This window comes from Gekko japonicus, unplaced genomic scaffold (genome assembly GCF_001447785.1).
Source record: "Gekko japonicus isolate JY-2015 unplaced genomic scaffold, Gekko_japonicus_V1.1 scaffold2272, whole genome shotgun sequence".
Taxonomy (NCBI): Eukaryota; Metazoa; Chordata; class Lepidosauria; order Squamata; family Gekkonidae; genus Gekko; species Gekko japonicus.
In genome coordinates, this window is record NW_015169245.1 from 208085 (window position 1) to 226880 (window position 18796).

At 43.5% G+C, this 18796-nt stretch overlaps 1 protein-coding gene across 1 annotated transcript in view; it reads right to left on the minus strand.

The window, feature by feature from the left end:
- CHIC2 (cysteine rich hydrophobic domain 2) overlaps positions 1 to 18796 on the minus strand; it is a 39129-nt gene that overhangs the window by 10080 nt on the left and 10253 nt on the right. Inside the window, exons 2-3 of the mRNA XM_015416477.1 lie at positions 3207 to 3261; positions 2885 to 3040 (exon numbers count right to left, since the gene is read on the minus strand). Coding sequence (XP_015271963.1) covers positions 2885 to 3040; positions 3207 to 3261 — 211 coding nt within the window. The remainder of the gene's footprint in view (positions 1 to 2884; positions 3041 to 3206; positions 3262 to 18796) is intronic.

The window sequence follows — 18796 nt, forward strand, 5'->3', positions numbered from 1 at the left end:
GCACACAACTTCCAGTGGTTGGTTAAAGCAATGGGTCTAACAGCAAATCCAGGAGCTGAGGGTTCCACAACTGGGGGAGGGGACTGTAAAAGCTGTATCCCAAATACCCACCAACAGGTTCTCAGTAAGTAGGCAGGCAGGTATCATGGGGGGCTGGGCATAGCGCTTAGGTGGATGCACACCTTCACATACTTTGGGTCACAGTCATTTAGGGCTTTAAAGTTTAAAGACTACACTTAGAATTGAGCCCAGAAACAAACTGGGAACCAGTGCCACTGATAGAGCACTCGTCATATATATTTACCACGGTGGATTTCATGTTCAACTCCTGTCATCAAAAGCCCGCCCAAACCAAGAGGCCCTGCAAAAGATGCTCAGAGGCATTTTAGGCATTTTAGACATTATGCATTTCCTCTGGGGAAAGCACTGTTATTTAAGTAAGCAGGTAGGGAGACTGGAAACAGGAGGGGCGGGAGTTGATGCAGCAGCATCCACACAATACCATACTATACTCAGGATTACATTGCTAGCAACTATGCATAGCATTCTTCCACTGATATGGAAAAAATCCTGTCTTCCAAGAGCAGCACTAATTCTCAGTTAGGTCAAGCAAGCATACATTAATCCCCCAGAAAATAAGTTAAGACCATGTGGTAGAAGTAAGGACTTTGGGTACATTGAAAGTTACAGCAAGCTGATGAGTGAAGCTCTCATTCAAGCAGCGTATGTTTAACAGGGAATGTTGCAAGGCAGCAAGATGTGAAATTCATAGGTGCAACAATGGCATATTTCCATCCTCTACATGTACTTTTTCTAGGAAGCTGTAACTGGCAAGACTTATCCTCTACACATACATGCATAAAAACGTAGGCGTCCCGGGTAGTTTTAAATAGTTTCACACAATGGAAGCATTTCTATGTAGAGGGGGAAACATGGCATGTGAGAAAGTGTTCAGACTGAAGGTGATGATTCTCACAGATCTGCCAAAGAGAACACTTTCTCTATGAAAAAGATGTATGTTATTGGAAGCTGATCAGCTACAATGTATTTATCTATTTACATGGACTTATATCCTACCCCTCCCTGCAAGCAGGCCCAGGGCAGAATACTCCCTCTAAGCTGTGGAGTCTTGTGAGCAAAAATTCTACTGTGTGAGTTACTGGCATTAAAGTTGTGAGCGAGCGATTTGGCTCCTGCATAAATTAGTTTGCTCTGGATGCATCCCTCCTGACCTACGACAAAAACGTGTGAGCCAGAGGCTAAAAAACTGTGAGCTAGCTCACACTAACTCAGCTTAGAGGGAATACTAGTTCCAGCGATATAAAACACAATATATAATACAATTAAAACTAATTAAAACAATATAAAATAGCACGGAATCCTAAAATGCCATGTAAATTCTGATCAGGTGTCTTAGCTATTAAAATGGAATTAAGAATCCAGGCCACTGACAGGGGGGGGGGGCAGCCAGAGAGGGGGACGTCTGCCGCCTCAACCAAAAGCCCAGTGGAAGATCTCTGTCCTTTCTGTCATTCTTCCGCCTTTGCTGGGAATTGCAGACTGCTTGACTGCAGCAACTCATGCTGCTTTCCTCTGTTTATCTGCCAACTGAACTTTAAGGGACAAGTAAAAGCAGTCTCATTTTACTGTGACTAACAGGGTGGGTTGTTTGTGTCCTATGCTACTGTTTTAACTTGAGTTTTTATTTGATTTCTGATTTTATTGCATTGTGACCCATTTCAAGAACTATAAGGCAGCACACAAATCAGAAAACGGAGATGTCCTCCGTTGGTCAACTTCACCTGTTGGGAAGCAAAGAAACCTTTTCAGACAGGTAACCTAAGATGGAGCTATAATTTATTTATATTTATATTTATTTATTTTTGGGATTTCTATCCCGCCCTACCCAGTGGCTCAGGGCGGCTAACACATGGTTACAAATGCCATAGGCTGGATCTAGCGGGATTGTTCCATTAATGGTGGTGCTTTTCTCCTGTGCAAGGAGAAGTCCCCTAATCCAAGAGATCTGAATGTGGAGACAGCACACCTGCAGAGGGAATCTACAAGGAGGAGACAATACATAACCATTCAGCCACCCACTGATAACCCTCTATAAAACCCAAAACACACTCCACAACACTTAACGCATTTTCTCTCAGCTGGACTCTAATGCAGGAAATAAGCAAACCTAGGAAAAAAAGGCGGGGGGGGAGAAGGGGGAGTTGATTTGCTCATGGAAATAACAGACACAGAATGGGTTAAGCAAGCTCTGCCTGGGAATTCTGTCCTACAACTGTCCCTCCATTCCTGGGCATGTGGGGGCTGGGAACACGCATTTGCCAAGCTACATTAAAAAACACAACAAGTATAATGCATATACTCTGAAAATAAAACCGTGCAACAGAATTCTTTCAAATCACTGCACTACGGTAAGATGGCAAGTAAGAATTTTAGCGTTTTAAGTATGGGGATTTTATCTAGTATATTTATACACTTTTGCACAGTGTGAAGCATTTCACTGTTAAAAACTAATTTGATTTTATAATGCTGACAGACGGTCTGTGAGGAAGAGCCAATGGGGATCAAAACGAATGTTTTTGCACTAAAATATTTCCCCCCAAGGATGTCTTCACTTCTCTGTTGTGGTATGAAGCTGTAGATTTCTGGGAGGTATCTGCATTCTAAGAATCCAACCACAAACCAGCAGCAACCACAATGCACCAGTACCATATTAATCAAAGCACATCTTACAGTAGAATGTTTTCAGCATTAGCAGCTGCAGAAGACTTTTGGACAACGGATCAGCCAAGTACAGAAGCAGCCAGTAGTGAACGTGCAAGGTTTAAGTGGCAAGCCAGAGAACAATAAGCGCCGTCTCACTTACTCTTTTACTGAGGCAAATCACTGGCCACATACTACAACCTAAAGTGCAGCAGCAGCACAGGCAACCACAGAGGAGCCATCGGACGTTTACTGGAAGATTCTTCTTAAGACAGCTGTTCACTCTGCTGATGCTGGCTTTAAATTCCTCGGGTGCAACCTTAAAAAAAAAAAAAGAACAAGAAGTTAGGGAGCAGTGACAGGTATACTTCCAATGTTTGACGATGAGCATTAAATGCTTTTTTTTTTGCCTCTTCAAAGCAACATAAACTGACTAAATTATACATTTTGCCAGCTTGAACAGATTTGGTTTCGCAGCTACTTACTTTTCCTGTTAATGATGAAGGAAATTCTGCTTCAAATTTGTTGCTCAGCCCAAAACTAGACAAAATAAAATGGACACGTGTTATCAGACCACCTGAAGCAACAAAGGGATTTTCACATTTTAGGTGGCAATTGAGTTCACTGCGGTACAGTGCCTCACATATAAACTGGACATCTGTCAGGAAGTGGCATTCATGGTTCCACTGCATGAATTCATACACAATGGAGAGTTTGGATGGCACCCTACCATTATGTGCAGCTAATGGTGGTGCATTCCATTGGCACATACCATGTTACCACCAATGAAAAAGCCTCTACACCAATGTAACACAGCACCCTTAGCTGTGAACAGTGGTTGGATACAACCCTTTGTCTCTTTTCACACTAGACATTTTTATTTTAGCAAACACCAATACAGGCAATACAATGCAGAGTACATCATGTGAAATGCTGGTCACATTAGACATCTTTGTCTCATTTCACATTAGACATCTTTGTCTCTTTTCACACTAGACATCTTTATTTTAGCAAACACCAACACAGGCAAAACAGGATAGATGTATACAGTTGTGAAGTGGCTCTAAATGGAACATAGTTACCGATCCATTTGAAAAGGTTACTATCAGACTGGAGAAGGAGTGTATGTCTTAAGAGTTTTCTTTATTTGCATGAGTTAAATAAAGTGGAATTTGATACTCAAGAAACTGAAAGCAAAGATTCCAAAAGAACAAAACAAAACTTGGGGATCCTTCAGCATATTTTTTAGACACGAACTCATTAAGGTTCCACAAAACCCATAGTATTAACGCTTTTGTAACTTTTGAGCCTCCACAGACTTCCCACTTAACCCCCCGGATCAGTCTGTCTATTAGATTACAGATTTTTATTCATTACCACAGCACTAGATGCTGCACCTACCAAAAAACAAGCATAATTGCCAGACTCTCCCCATACATTCTGCCAACTACAGATCCCACCCTCAGTGCAGTAGAAGGAAAGACAGCTTATGATCCCGTTATTCAGCTCATTGCATTTCTATTGCCTAGATTTCCTGTACCCACCTCACTTTTTTTTTAAAGGCCTCCAGAGATGTGCAGCTATCTACCAGTGTGGTGCAGGAGAGGAGATTACTTGCAATATGCCCCTCCATGTGCAACATCTGAAGGAAAACATGCTCCAACACACATGCAACTGGGAGCAGCAGTCAACAGCAATTCTGTAATACATGCTTATTGTCCACCTGTGTTTTCACAGGCAGTGTTCCCCGCCTTCACACAAGCAACACTTCCAGTTGTACTAACTACCAATTAGCTTCCAGTCCAATTTAACGAGCTCGTCGTCACCTTTAAAAGCCCTGAAACGTCATGGGACCCTTTGCCTGATGGTTACCATCTACATGAACCTGGACACTCAAGACAATCTAGGCGAGCCTGCTACATATTCCATCCGTCCAGGAAATGTGGCTGCCAATATATCAGGAAGTGTTTTTATGGTCTATGGTATTTTTAAGAAATTTAATTCGATTTGTATCCCACCCTCCCCACGAGTGGGCTCAGGGCGGATTCCATCATAAAATTCACAGTACAACAAATCGACAGTTAAAAATATATCTAAAAACATATCTAAAAACAGGAATCGATAAAAGACCGGTGCCTCAACAGATTTCAACAAGAAGCAGTCTGTTCCCAGGTGGCCATTCGGATCTGAGGTCACTGGAAGGAAGGCCAATCAGCCAATCGCCCTCAGCTGAAAGCCTGGCGGAAGAGCTCTGTCTTGCAGGCCCTGCAGAATTGTCATAGGTTCCACAGGGCCCTGATTTCTATTGGGAGCTCATTCCACCATATAGGGGCCAGGGCTGAAAAAGACCTGGCCCTCGTTGAGACAAGTAAGACGTCCCTGGTGCCAGGAACCACCAGGAGGTGTTGATTAGTAGGTCATAACTTCCTGCGGAGCTCATATGGGGAGAGGCGGTCCCGAAGGTATGCTGGTAGTACCATGTCTTTGAAATATTCTCCTAAGTGCTCCATGTTCATCTCTCCTTACCATAGGAAGCAAGTTACAGTACTATGCAGAGCCTGGTTCTGAGCTGTTTTTCTGCTCTTCAATGTTAATGTTGTGGTTCTACTGTATTTTACTGTTATGATTATGGGTCAACGTTACTGAATTTTATTTTAACTGCCTTAAGGCGGCCACATTTATAAGCACGAACAATACATTCTAATATAAACAGAATCATCCTTATGGGTAGACACAATGTGGGAAATGAACTGTGCTCATATACTTAGCCTGAAAGACACAAACAATGTGGAACACAGCTTAATAAGCACATTCTAAAGAGTCCTTCGGCCATTCTACTGCACATATACCTTAGGTGGCTTACCAAAGAAACCTGCAGTTGGAGACAAGACTTCTTTAAAAAAGAAAGTTGTGGGTTCTTTGGTATGTGCACATCTACAAGCATACATATGGATAGTTATATAATACCTCAAGGGTGCAGAGATCTTCTAAAATCAGGCAATGAGTACCTAGCTTAGACTATTCTTGAAAGATACCAAATGATAGGAATCAGGGCTACTGTATGCATCCCCATTATTTTCTGTCATTGCCCAGCCCCCTCCCCAGGTTCCATCAATTAGGCTATACCCTTCAGTCACACCCAAGTTGTTAATGAGGCCGTGAACAGAACATCTGAAGAGCAGGCCAAGGAACTTCAGCACAAGCTCTGGAAGTAATCATGTCATCCTTAACCATAAGTGACTCTGCAAGGTCAAGCTGGCTGCCTTCGAAATATCTTAAGCTCTTAGGGCATGTGTTATTCTCTCATCTTGACCTCCCCTCTTTCTAGTAGTCAAAAAAGTCTGACCTTTTGCTCCCAAGAACACAATTAACTGTGGAGAAGAGATTATACCATAAAAAAGAATCATAATGAACCATGATGGCCTGATAATTAGCCACTAATAACTCCCATGCAGAGAATAGGCACACAGAAATTCCAGACAAGCGCTCTAAAAGAGTGTTAATATATGTGCAAGGCCTTCAGGAACTGATGACGTTTCCCCAAATTTAGTTGTCCTATCAAATCCAGAATGCCTGCACATATAACTTTATGGTGCAAGAAGCTTAATATGCAGCTCTGGACACCCAGGCCTCATCTCTTTACTGACAGAGAGATCCATGTATTAAGGTACTTTCATAACAACCAGTATAGAAGATAAAAACAGCTTTTAAAGATAAAATAGGTCCCATGAAACTCAGCTCTCATTTTAAGCTTGATTTTTTTTTAAAAAAAGGAACCTTTGATTTAATTATTATTTTTTTTAAAAAATCAATATATCCTCAAAAATAACTCACAGCCTTCTAAATATAAGTTTTAAAAAGTACAGGGAAAGGTATTTTACTTTTTGGTCAAGTATTTATTATTGCAGCGGTTTGGAATATTTACAACAACTGATGCAAAAGCAAGGAAAGGGGGCCCTTCGTGGATAAAACGTGCTACAGTATGAGAGGTGGCCACAAGGAGAATAAGGCAACACCACCTCCTCCTTCCACTAGCTGCTTATGCCTAGGGGAAAAGAGGCTATTTTACCCACTTCTTTCTTCCCACAGCCCCTTGTGCTGTGATACATCTTGCTCATCAGCATCCCCAAACCTGAGAGGGAATTTACACGACAAAGAGCAGGCTCTTAAACACGAGCTTTTCTGCTGGATCTAATCCCTTGTAACCAGAAGTTATGAATAACGCTCTTAAGTAGGATGAAAGCTTTACCTCATTGGAGGCTATTATGTTTTAACTGTTAAGAGCAAACAATTAGGAAAGGATGTAATTTATGAACTCGAAATATAAATCAGTGTCTAAACTGGTGATTTAAATCAATTCATCTTGCCAGCCAGGACTCTAGTATGCAGCAAGCTGAACTGCAGGTGCAAAAGCTCTCACACTTAAAAGGGTCTTGACGTGGAACAGAACACGTTCATGGCCAACTAGGAAATACCTTTATTGAACTGCACATTATATTTTAGAATATGTATGTCCACACAAACAACCTGCAGTTCAAGTTAAATTCTAATAAATCCAAAAGGCCTTCAGAATGCTGGTGAGATGTACCGCTAGCTAACCACTTTAAAATACGATGTGTCTGAGGACCAGTCATGTGGTTTTTCCAGAAAAATTGGCATTAGAAAGGTTTTCCAGAAAACATTCCAATTCCTATTTAAATAAAGGAGCTGGAACTAGAGACGGGAGCTCACTCCGTCATGAAATAATGTTAGCAAAATATAATTAATGTGGCAGAAGAAGGCAAAAACACCATGTATAAGCACCGAGACTTATCCATGCTTCTTCATACCTCACATTTAGCCCATCAGACGTGACTTATTTGCAGCTAAACAGTCCTGACAACTATAGGCAGATATATTTACATGCGTGAGACTGTAAATTTTTCCATGGACAAATATAGAATGGGAGGATTTTCTGTTTTAGAGAATTTTCCATGGAAAACTTCCTGCCCCACATCACTGGGACACTCATCGTGCCCAGCATAACAAATCCAGGAGATGCTGAGATACAGGTGCAATGCTCTAGAATACATATGTACTTAACATGTTTATTTGGTGACCAGGAAACTCAGAGGCTCTACCCTTTGAAAGGAAAGCACAGATGCCTGAAAGATCACAAATCTCTCCCTTCTTTGTGCACTGCCATTCTCCATTGGCAGGACAAGGAGACCCAGGTGAGTGGGGAACTCCTTTCCCTCCACTTTCCCTTCCCTGATAGGAAGTCCAGCTTTGTTATTCCCCTTCCAGTCTTCTCTTCCTGCCAACAGAGAAGGCAGGCTTTTTCAGAGCTCCCTTTTGACGTCCAGTGGCCTGATTTGAAACGGATCTGCAGCCATCTCCCCTTTCTCGCAAAGCTTAGCTCAGCAGAGCCAACGGGAATCACAGCGCTGCTAAGAAGCAGTGGGGGAGCCCAACAATGGAGGAGTCATCTGACGCTGAGCTGCAGGAGGTACTGTAGGCCCGGTTGAACCCTAAGGACCTTAGGTCAGGCCATCCAGACCCTCCCCCAGATGGGCCTCCTCTTCCCCTTCCTCCTCAGCGAGTGAGTTGGGTAAGAGAGAAGGTGACGGTGACTGCCTCCTTCTCCCCTGCAGCAGGGCTGAGCTGCAGAAGGAGAGTCCCGATCCTCCCTTCTCAGGGATCCCAGAGAGCTTCCGACAATGGTTGGAATCTTTTATAGAAGGGGCTATGGATTGACAGGATCACAGCAGACGCAAACACCAGTGCTCCCCCTTCTCCCCTGCATGGAAGCAATCCAGTAAACCTATACAACACAAGGAGATGGCCCCCAGGGAAGGGCAGAATCCTTCCAAGGTCCTCTCTGAGGCTGCAAAAAAGAAAGCATCGACCTTTATGCACTACCCACGAGGAGACCATTTGCCAAATTCAGATAATTCCCCTCCAATAGTGACCCTGGCCCGTTTGAAAAGGAAGAAGGTCAGATCGGTGGTGAGGATTCCCAAGCCCAAGAGGCTTTTTGCCTCTAAAAACTTTCCTTCACTAACTGCCCCTGCTCTAAAGATCCTAAAATTGTCTACTCCCACAGTGGATTTTTATTTTGTCTTCAACAGACCTCACTGAGGCGCATGTGCACACTCTGGTTTAACCTCCTCACCAGAAGTTCTTGAGATTCGCCGTTTTGAACTGGCCCTTCCAATTTGGAGCAATGCCATTTGGTCTGGCGCTGGCTCCCAGAACCTTCACCAAATTGATGGCATCATTAGTGGCAGCTCTTTGGAAGAATGCCCTCCATATTTACCTCTATCTAGATGACCTCCTGCTGAGTTTGACCTCCAAAAAGAAGGGAGCAGAGGACCTTCAGAGGACAATAAGCTTTCTTCAGAGATATGGGTATGTGATAAACTTTGAGAAGAGCCACTAGTCACCCACTTGGAGGAAAAATCCACTTGGGGATAGTGACAGACACATCAGAGGGACAATTTTTCCTTCCATAGGCGACAGCGAGTTCTGTCTCATCTTACCTTGGGTATCATGATCCTTTTGGGCCTCCTGGGCCACATGATATCAACCATCACGATGATCCCATGGGTGAGAGCATGCTCGAGGGATTTGCAGTGGCTACTTCTGCCCTGGCAGGTGGCAACAGCAGTAAACCATAACTGGAGGATTCCAGTTCTGGACAAAGCAAGATCATCCTTAACTTTGTGGACCAATCCCTCCAACCTTTTGAGAAGCAACTCCTTTCTTCCCACACCAGAGAGAGTGGTGACAGTGGATTCCAACCTGAAGGAGGGGGGGGGCTCACATGGAGTCAGCTCCATGCTTCATACCTCACATTTGGCCCATCAAATATGACTGTGCAAGGGAAGCAGTCCCTTCGGGATCAGCCCAAATCAATGAATTGGCTCAAGTTGAGAGCCATTTCCTTGGGTCTCCATCATTTTCTTTCAACCATCAAAATCTTATCAGTGTGCATCAGGACCGACAACGTGATGGCCAAGGCCCATGTGTACAAACAGGGAAGAACCAGGTTGAGGAGCCTTCAACACAAAACAGCAAGGCTCATGAAGTGGTTGGAATATCACCTGTAGTATAAGAGCAGAACACATTCAGGGCCTGGTCAATAGGGAAATGGATTGGTTTTCCAGATTGATCCTGGACCCAAACAGATGGTTCCTGAAAACATCAGTTTTCAACCAGCCAGTAGACAGATCTGGCATGCCAATTCTGGATCTGTTTGCCTCCAAGAGCAATGCAAAGGTGCCAAGGCTTTTATCCAGGTACCTCTGTCCCCAGGCAGAAGGGATGGACCCCTTCCAACAAACCTAGCCTTCACAAGGTAAAGGAAATGGGAGCTCAAGTCATTTGTATTGCTCCTTTTTGGCACAGGCATCCGTGGTTCCCAGATCTGGTGAGTCCAGTCAAAGGGGAACCTTTGACTCTTCCAGTTTCAGCAGACCTCCTGCAACAGGGACCGATTATTCATCAGGACCCAGGGAGTCTCAAGTTAACCACTTGGCTCTTTAATACAGTCACTAGAGCATTTTCAACTCTCAGACAAGGTGATTCAGACTGTTCTAGCTGCCAGATGTACATCAGCTTCTAGAATCTATGATGTTACAGGTAAGGCCTTCCAATGCTGGTGGACTGAAAGTCCCGTGGAGAGTCTGAACTCAGCTCTAAAGGAAGTCTTGCTTTTCTTACAGAACAGGCTGGACAAAGGCCTATGTCCCAATACATTAAAGAGGCAATTGACGGCACACCATCCTACCTGAGTATGAGAGTCACCCAGTCTCTTCACATTCACTGACTAAGAGATTCTTGAGAGAAGTGTCTCTCTCCCATCTTCCTACAGTACACAGAATTCTATCTTGGAGGCTTAACTTAGTCCTGAAGGCACTGACTCGAGATCAATTTGAACCACTTTATGAGGTTTCTTTGAAGGCAATGACATTAAAGAACCTTTCTCTGGTCTTGGTGACTTCAGCCCATAGGATCTCAGAAATAGGAGCACTCTCCATCAGAAAGGACCTGTGTGTGTTCCATCAGGACAAGGTGGTTTTGCCATTAGATCCAACCTTCTTGACCAAGGTTAACTCCATCCTCTGCAAATCCAAGGACATCTTCCTCCCTACCTTTTGTCCTAAACCATTGCACCAAAAAGAAAAAGAATGGCATACTCTCAATGTCCATAGGGCCCTTCGCATATATATTTCTAGAACGAAACAGTAGCATACATCAGACTCACTCTTTGTGGCCTTCGGGCACTCCAATAAGGGTAAGAGAATAACCAAGTCTATGTTGAGTAGATGGCGGAAACGATGCATTCTGTTACTACCAGGCAGCAAAAATCCCTGCTCCAGAGGGTATTACAGCCCACTCTGTTAGGAGTGCAGCCACTTCCACAGCCCTAGAAGCCAGAGCTTCCATAAAAGAGATATGTAGGGCAGCTACCTAGTCCAATCCTTCTACTTTTATCCACCACTACAAGGTAGACAAGTGGGCATCTTCAGATGCAGCCTTTGGTCACAGAGTCCTGAAGAAGAGAGTGCAAGAGGATTAAGGGAATTTAAGGGTTTTTTAAAATCCACCTGAGGAAAGTATGCTTTGTTACATCCCCACTCATCTGGGTCTTCTAGTCCTTCCGAGGGAGAATGGCACACTGGTACTCACCGTGAAGATCCATTCTCCTTGGAACTGATGAGAAAACCCAGCCTAACCTCCCCAAAAAAGGGGAAATATAAAGGTAGAAGAAGACGGAATGATTATAAAAAGAGGGGGAAATCCCCTGATCGGGTGTTCAACCCAGTTGTTAGTCTGGGTTGCGTTGTATTGCTGTGTTTCTTTCTAAGTCTTCAGAGTACAGTATGGGCCATGGGACCTATGGAAGTTTCTGGACTGTCCAGAAGTGTAATGGAGGAACTCCTCCCTTCCAGAATAACAAAGCTAGATTTCCTGCTGCCAAATGTGGAGGAAAGGAGTTCCCCACTCTTCCAAGATCTTGTCAGTTCCAAGGAGAATGGACCTTCATGGTGAGAACCAATGTGCTGTTCCCACTTCAAGGCAGACTCTCAATTCGATAGCTAAAATGAGTCTGTATTCTCAATTGTATTAATACAATTTGACACTTGGTAAATTTTACATATGACCGTTTGTTGGTAGGAGGAGCTTTTAATGACATACTTGATAAATCTTTGCATCGAGCACACCCCCATGCAAAGAATATTCTTTGGCAAGATCTACACTTAAAGCCTATATGGCTGAATTAGGTTTGATTGATCTCTGGACAGAGATTATCATAATTGTTTCTGGTTAGACTACTTTCTTGTTTCAGCTTCTCTGATTATTGTCTGTGATATAGATGTTATTGTTATTTCTGATCACACCCCCATATCATTAGTCATTTGGTTTCCAGACTGGGTTAGACCACCTGGTTTACAGTATTTCAATGTCTCTTCTTAATGATGAGACTTTTAAAAATCAAATGATCTTATTTATTTATTAAATTTGTATCCCGCCCTTCAAACATGGGCTCAGGGCGGCGAACATAGAGGATAATGCCATACAGAAAACAATAAACAATCATTACCTATAAAACAGTTAAAAGTCGGTGCTCAACAGACCATATCAATTCCATAATAAAATGCCAATAACAATAACACACTCCGAGTAAACACAATTGTCTCTGCTCAATTGATGTTACACTATAACTGTCATCCCCATACCAGGGCCAGTGCGCCTCATGATGTTAATACGGTGGTGGTACAATGGCGGTGGCAGCCCCTACTCGAAAGCCTGGCGGAAGGGGCTTACAGGCCCTGCAGAACTGCATAAGGTCCCGCAGGGCCCTGATCTCCTCAGGGAGCTCGTTCCACCAGGTAGGGGCCACCACCGAAAAAAACCCTGACCCTGGTTGCAGCATATTTAACTACCTTGGGGGCTGGGATAACCAACAGATGTTGCGCCCCTGACCGTAGTGCCCTTGGGGGAACATATGGGGAAAGGCGGTCCCTCGGGTAAGCCGGACCCTGGCCATATAGGGCTTTAAAGGTAAGAATCAGCACTTTGAAACGGATCCGTAACGCTATTGACAGCCAGTGCAGCACCTTCAGCACAGGCTGGATATGGTCCCACCTAGTGAGACCCATCAGCAGCCTGGCTGCTGCATTCTGCACTAGCTGCAGCTTCCGGATCTGCAACAAAGGCAGCCCCATGTAGAGAGCGTTGCAGTAGTCTAACCTCGAGGTGATCGTCACATGGATCACTGTGGCCAGGTCATCACGATCCAGGTAGGGAACCAACTGTCGCGTCAGCCGAAGATGGTAGAAGGCTGACTTGACAGTGGCTGCCACCTGGACCTCCATCGTTAAAGAGGAGTCCAGGAGCACCCCCAAACTCCTAACCCTCAGCACCGGCACCAAAGGCACCCCATAGAAAGTCGGGAGAGGGAGCCCCAACCCCGAACCGATCCAACTCAGGCCCAGGACCTCTGTCTTCGCCAGGTTTAGTTTCAGCCGGCTCAGCCTGTGCCAACCAGCCATGGCTTGCAACGCCCTATGAAGGTCATCAGGACTGGAGTCCGACTGGCCTCCCAGTATCAGATAGAGCTTGGTGTCATCTGCATATTGATGACACCCACGCCCTTAGCTCCGGGCAATCTGGGCGAGGGGGCGCATGTAGATGTTAAATAACATCGGGGACAGCACCACCCCCTGAGGCACCCCACACTCAAGAGGATGCCTCCGGGACCGCTGATCCCCAATCGCCACCCTCTGTCCCCAACCTTGGAGATGACTGAGCTATCAGAATATTTTAATACGAATCAAGGAACAGCTAGTACTCATGCTACTGACTGGGATGCTTGTAAAGCTTTTATTAGATAATCATTGCATACACTTCTCATAAGAAGCAGCTTAGAGAAATAAGAAATAACTTTGAAAGACAGATTGAAATATTTTTTGTGGAAGGCTTGCACTGATAAGGAGCTTTATACATTGGATCAATTCATATCATGAGGATGAGTTTTTGTCATTTTCTCAGCTGAGCTTGAGTTATGATTTGTCATCTTCTGTAGAATGGCAATAGTTACACTTGCTGCATTTGATGGTATCTAAATACAGCCCTGTGGCATTAAGTGTCTCAGAATGCCCTCTGCTCCTGAAAATTCTAATGGAATCAAGGCAGAAACCAAATCCTACATTTGTTTATAAATATTGGATGTCAATTAACAAATATGATGTGCAGAGTTCTAGAAATGAATGGAATAAGGCATTAGATCACCCTATTTTGCCAAAACAATGGGATATGGCCTAAAAATATATACTTACTGGATGGATCTTAACTAGAGGCTAAAAAATTATGGTTAGGGTACACTGGACACCACAGTGAATCTTTAGCAAGGGACTAAGTAAAGTGTCTAATTACTGTTGTAACTTACAGGATGTGTCCCTTAAACGTAGGCTTTGGGCATATTCAGTCATTCGATTTTTCTGAGAAGTTATTACTCATATCAATTTTGTATAAGAACGTTCATTGATCTTTGAGGATTCTTATGTAATTTTAAACTACCTGCCCACCTCTTGGAGGCTAACCAATGGTCAACGGAAATGGACCCTCTGTGCCCTCACTACAGCTAAAAGACTCATATTATGACACTGGAAAGATAAAAGCCCACCTCCAGTAAATTGATGGATCAAGGGCCTCAGAACTCTTATCAACGTTTAAACACATGGCATACAGATGGCAGTTGTATATGGACTTATTTTTAAATATTTTTAAATTGTTTGTAGATAGAAAAATTATGGGTAGATCTGCCACCTCTGTTATAATTTTGTCTTGTCTATGTATCATTTTTGTTTTGTTTTTAATCTTAGTTCTTGGATTTTAGGTTCACCTTCTGTTCTTGTTTTTTTTGAAAGAACTAAACTAAAAAATACAATTTGAAAAATGTATAATTACCTCTTGGGTGTCTTTCAAGTCTTATGGGAGAAAAAGGTTTACAAAAAGTAAATAATGGGTGGTAATATATGCAACCAACTATAGTGGTTGTGGAGGTTTTCCCCATTCTCTTCTCCAAAGTAATGTGCAAAGACTAGTTTCAAAGGAGGGGTGAAATTCTACCCTTTATTCATATTAAACGATGCCCTGAAAATCCCATATGGGCAAATTCAACAAGGAATTCAGTCTTGAAAAACTTTCAGGTGCTCATCCCTCACACCCTTACGAACTTGGTCATGTGGTGGAACGGAACACATAGCTATATCCTTCACATGACCTAATTCCAACAAAAAATTTATGCAGGAAGACCACGAACAAAACTCTGGTGGGCACAATTAGCTGCAAGGATAGCTTCCAGTAACAAAGCTGTGGACAGTAAGGCCTCTGCAAGTTAATACTTTGATCTAAAGTGCAACGTGGAATGGTCATCTACTAAACTGTCAGATACAGGAAATTCCCCACCAATTTGCAAGATCCGCCTTGTCTTTGAGCAGTTATGTCAGCAGTGTTTATAACCCATAATTTTATGAGTGTGTCGCAGAAGCATGCCTATGAACAAAACTTTGAAACAATTTTTAAAAATGGCCATACCAAAGCTGACATAAAATCAAAGTCTCAAAGCTGATTTACAATCATAATTGGTCTTGGTAATGTTAATTTTCAAAATTATAATAAATCTATTCTTTTGTGACACAAGCATTTAAAATGGATAGTTTTAAACAATTATTTCAAGAAGTTTCTCTTTTTCAAAGAAATTAATTTATTCTAATATTTGAAAATATGTATCCCATTAGAAAGAAAACACTATTAAAATACTATATTGTTACAGAATGACAGTTGACAGTTTGTTACTGGGTCTGGAAATAGAATGACAATCAATTCCAAATTATGTTATAACAAATCAAAAATTGGTGTCAGTCTTATACAGCATATGTACAAAGTACTGTTTCAACTGTACATAACAACAATTTTGGAAATGCAAGCTTTTATTTTCATAGGTCTGATCTAACTACTGAAGACCAGAAGTCTTCCATGCGCAGACAGGTGCAAAAGCATACAAGGCAGATCTGAACACATCATGAACAAACCTCTGTCTGTTGATGACAACTGAATAAACCTTCAATAGAACCCCTGTACCTCCAACTTCTAGCCAGTCCTTTCTTCAAGAGAATTATTAGAATGTATACTTCAGTGCAAAACTTCATACTCTATAAACCATTTTTCTTTAACTCTTCCAAGCCCAGAACCCACCTTTAACCCTCAAACAGCAGCATGACATAATGTCGTCATCACATGACATGACACACAGGAGTTGCCGGAATTATGATCTCATCAACATCAAGACCAGGAGCAAAAGGACCAAGGGCAGTAGACCAAAAACACCAAGGACAGGATGCACAAATACAGGCACCACTTCCTCAGGGTACAGCTCCAGGGCAAATATTTATTTATAAATTTATTCAAGTATTCATATAACATCCTCATATGAGAGATTAATGTAAGCCAAAAATAGTGTATCACTTCCCCAAGGAGATTACACTTTTAAATACATCTGTTTGGGGTTTGGAGGAAACAGAAAAGGCATGATGGAAAGATGAACGCGAGGACTAAATGTGAATAAATACACTTAAACTCAACATGCAAATCAATCTTGTGACTTTATTCAAAAATAAGCCTCCTGTCATTTACTAGGGGCTTACACTTCAGTAAGTTTGCAAAGGACTGCAGCCTTGAGGATCAGAACTTTGTTGACTGCCTTCAGGGTTACAAATGACCTCTAGTCTCTGAATTGCCTTTTCCCTGCCAGCACCCCATCCCACCACTGCCACCGCCCCAGCAAACCCAAGCCCAGACCAGTCCAACCATACCCTACAGTCCTCCAACGCTGTGCAAGCACTCCCCAAGAAAGCTCTCCTTTGCCATCTGTCCTTTCTCCCACCTGACCATCTCATAGCCTGTTCAAGGGTCTTCATCAGTGTTCCCTCTAAGCTGAGTTAGTGTGAGCTAGCTCACAGTTCTTTAGCCTCCGGCTCACACATTTTTGTCTTCGCTCAGGAAGGAGGGCTCCAGAGCAGACTAATTTATGCAGGAGCCAAATCGCTCGCTCACAACTTTAATGCCGGTAGCTCACAAAGGAGAATTTCTGCTCACAAGACTCCACAGCTTAGAGGGAACATTGGTCTTCATTCACAGTTGTCACATGGAGTCCTCTGACCCACAGAAAAGCAGTTCTGTGAAAGAGGAAGCTCTGCACCACAAGCACATGGGTGGAGCTAGCATTGGAGGTACGGATGATGGGTGTGCCAGGCAGGAGGAGAAAGAGAGAAGGCAAAAAATGCTTCCATAAGGAGGGGGCTCTACAGTACAAGCACAGAACAGAAAACCAAGTGGTGAGGCAGGCATAGCTGAGCCAAGCTGTGACCGGTGAGGGGAGAAGGGAAGAAGAAGATTGGATTTATACCCCACCCTTCACTATACAAAGGAGTCTCAGAGCGGCTTACAAACTCCTTTCCCTCCCCCTCCCCACAACAGACACCCTGTGAGGTAAGTGGGGCTGAGAGAGCTCTGACAGAAACTGCTCTTTTTCAAGAACAGCTGTGCCAGAATTATGGCTTGCCCAAGGTCATCCAGCCAGGTGCAAGTGGAGGAGTGGGGAATCAAACCTGGTTCTCCCAGATTAAAGTATTTATACCCTGCCTTTCCTCATGGCTCAAGGCACCTTACAAATTCAAATTTAATACAAAACACAGTGAAACAGAAATTAACCTCCCCCACACCCTTAAAAACATCTGCGGCCTGTATCCTGCCAAAAGCCTCAGCAAATAAGACAGCCTTGCAGCAGAGCCAGCGTGGTGTGGTGGTTCACAGCCACAGACTATAAACTGGAGAACTGGGTTTGATTCCCCACTCCTCCTCTGCATGAAGCCTTGGGCCAGTCACAGTTCTCTCAGAACTCTCTCAGCCTCACCTACCTCACAAGGTGCCTATTGCAAGGTAGAGGAAGGAAATGTGATCGTAAGAACATAAGAACATAAGAGACGCCAATGTTGGATCAGGCCAAAGGCCCATCCAGTCCAACACTCTGTATCACACAGTGGCCAGAAATACCAGGTGCCATCAGGAGGTCCACCAGTGGGGCCAGGACATTAGAAGCCCTCCCACTGTTGACCCCCCCCCCAGCACCAAGAAGACAGAGCATCACTTGCCCCAGAGTCCCTATCTATACCTTGTGGCTAATCGCCACTTATGGACCTCTGCTCCATATGCTTATCTAATTCCCTTTTGAAGCCGTCCATGCTTGTAGCCGCCACCACTTCCTGTGGCAGTGAATTCCACGTGTTAATCACTCTTTGGGTGAAGAAGTACTTCCTTTCCTCTGTTCTAACCCGACTGCTCAGCAATTTCATGGAGTGCCCACGAGTTCTTGTATTGAGAGCTCTAGTCCACAAAAACTTATGCTAGAATAAACGCTTGCTAGTTTTTAAGGTACCACAAGATTCCCGTCATTCCCGCCCTGAAAACGGGACGATACAGTAACAATTCTAGAGAACTGCACACAGTATTCCAAATGAGGTGGCACCATTGATTTATATAGGGGCATTATGATATTGGCTGATCTGTTTTCAATACCCTTCCTAATAATCCCCAGCATAGCATTGGCCTTCTCTATTCCAGTCACACACTGTCTCAACATTTTCAGTGAGTTATCTACTACAACCCCAAAATCTCTCTCTTGTTCAGTCTCTGCCAGTTCAGACCCCATCAATGTGTATTTATATTTAGGATTTTTGGCTCCAATGTGCATCACCTTGCACTTGGCCACATTGAACCCCATTTGCCACGTTGATGCCCACTTGCCCGAGACTCCTTAAGGTAAAGAAAAGTGAGGTATAAAAAGCAACTCTTTTTCTTCTGAACACCTCTAGAAAGAGCATCCTATAGCAACAACTGTTCCCAGCAGTTCCAGGTCTCCAGTGAAGCCCCCTTGCTACCGCTTCCTCTTCTATACTTTTCAGCCTGCCTAGGTGGAGCCTCCCAGGATGAGACTATCATGCTACGTTAGGCCCTAGATCTTACA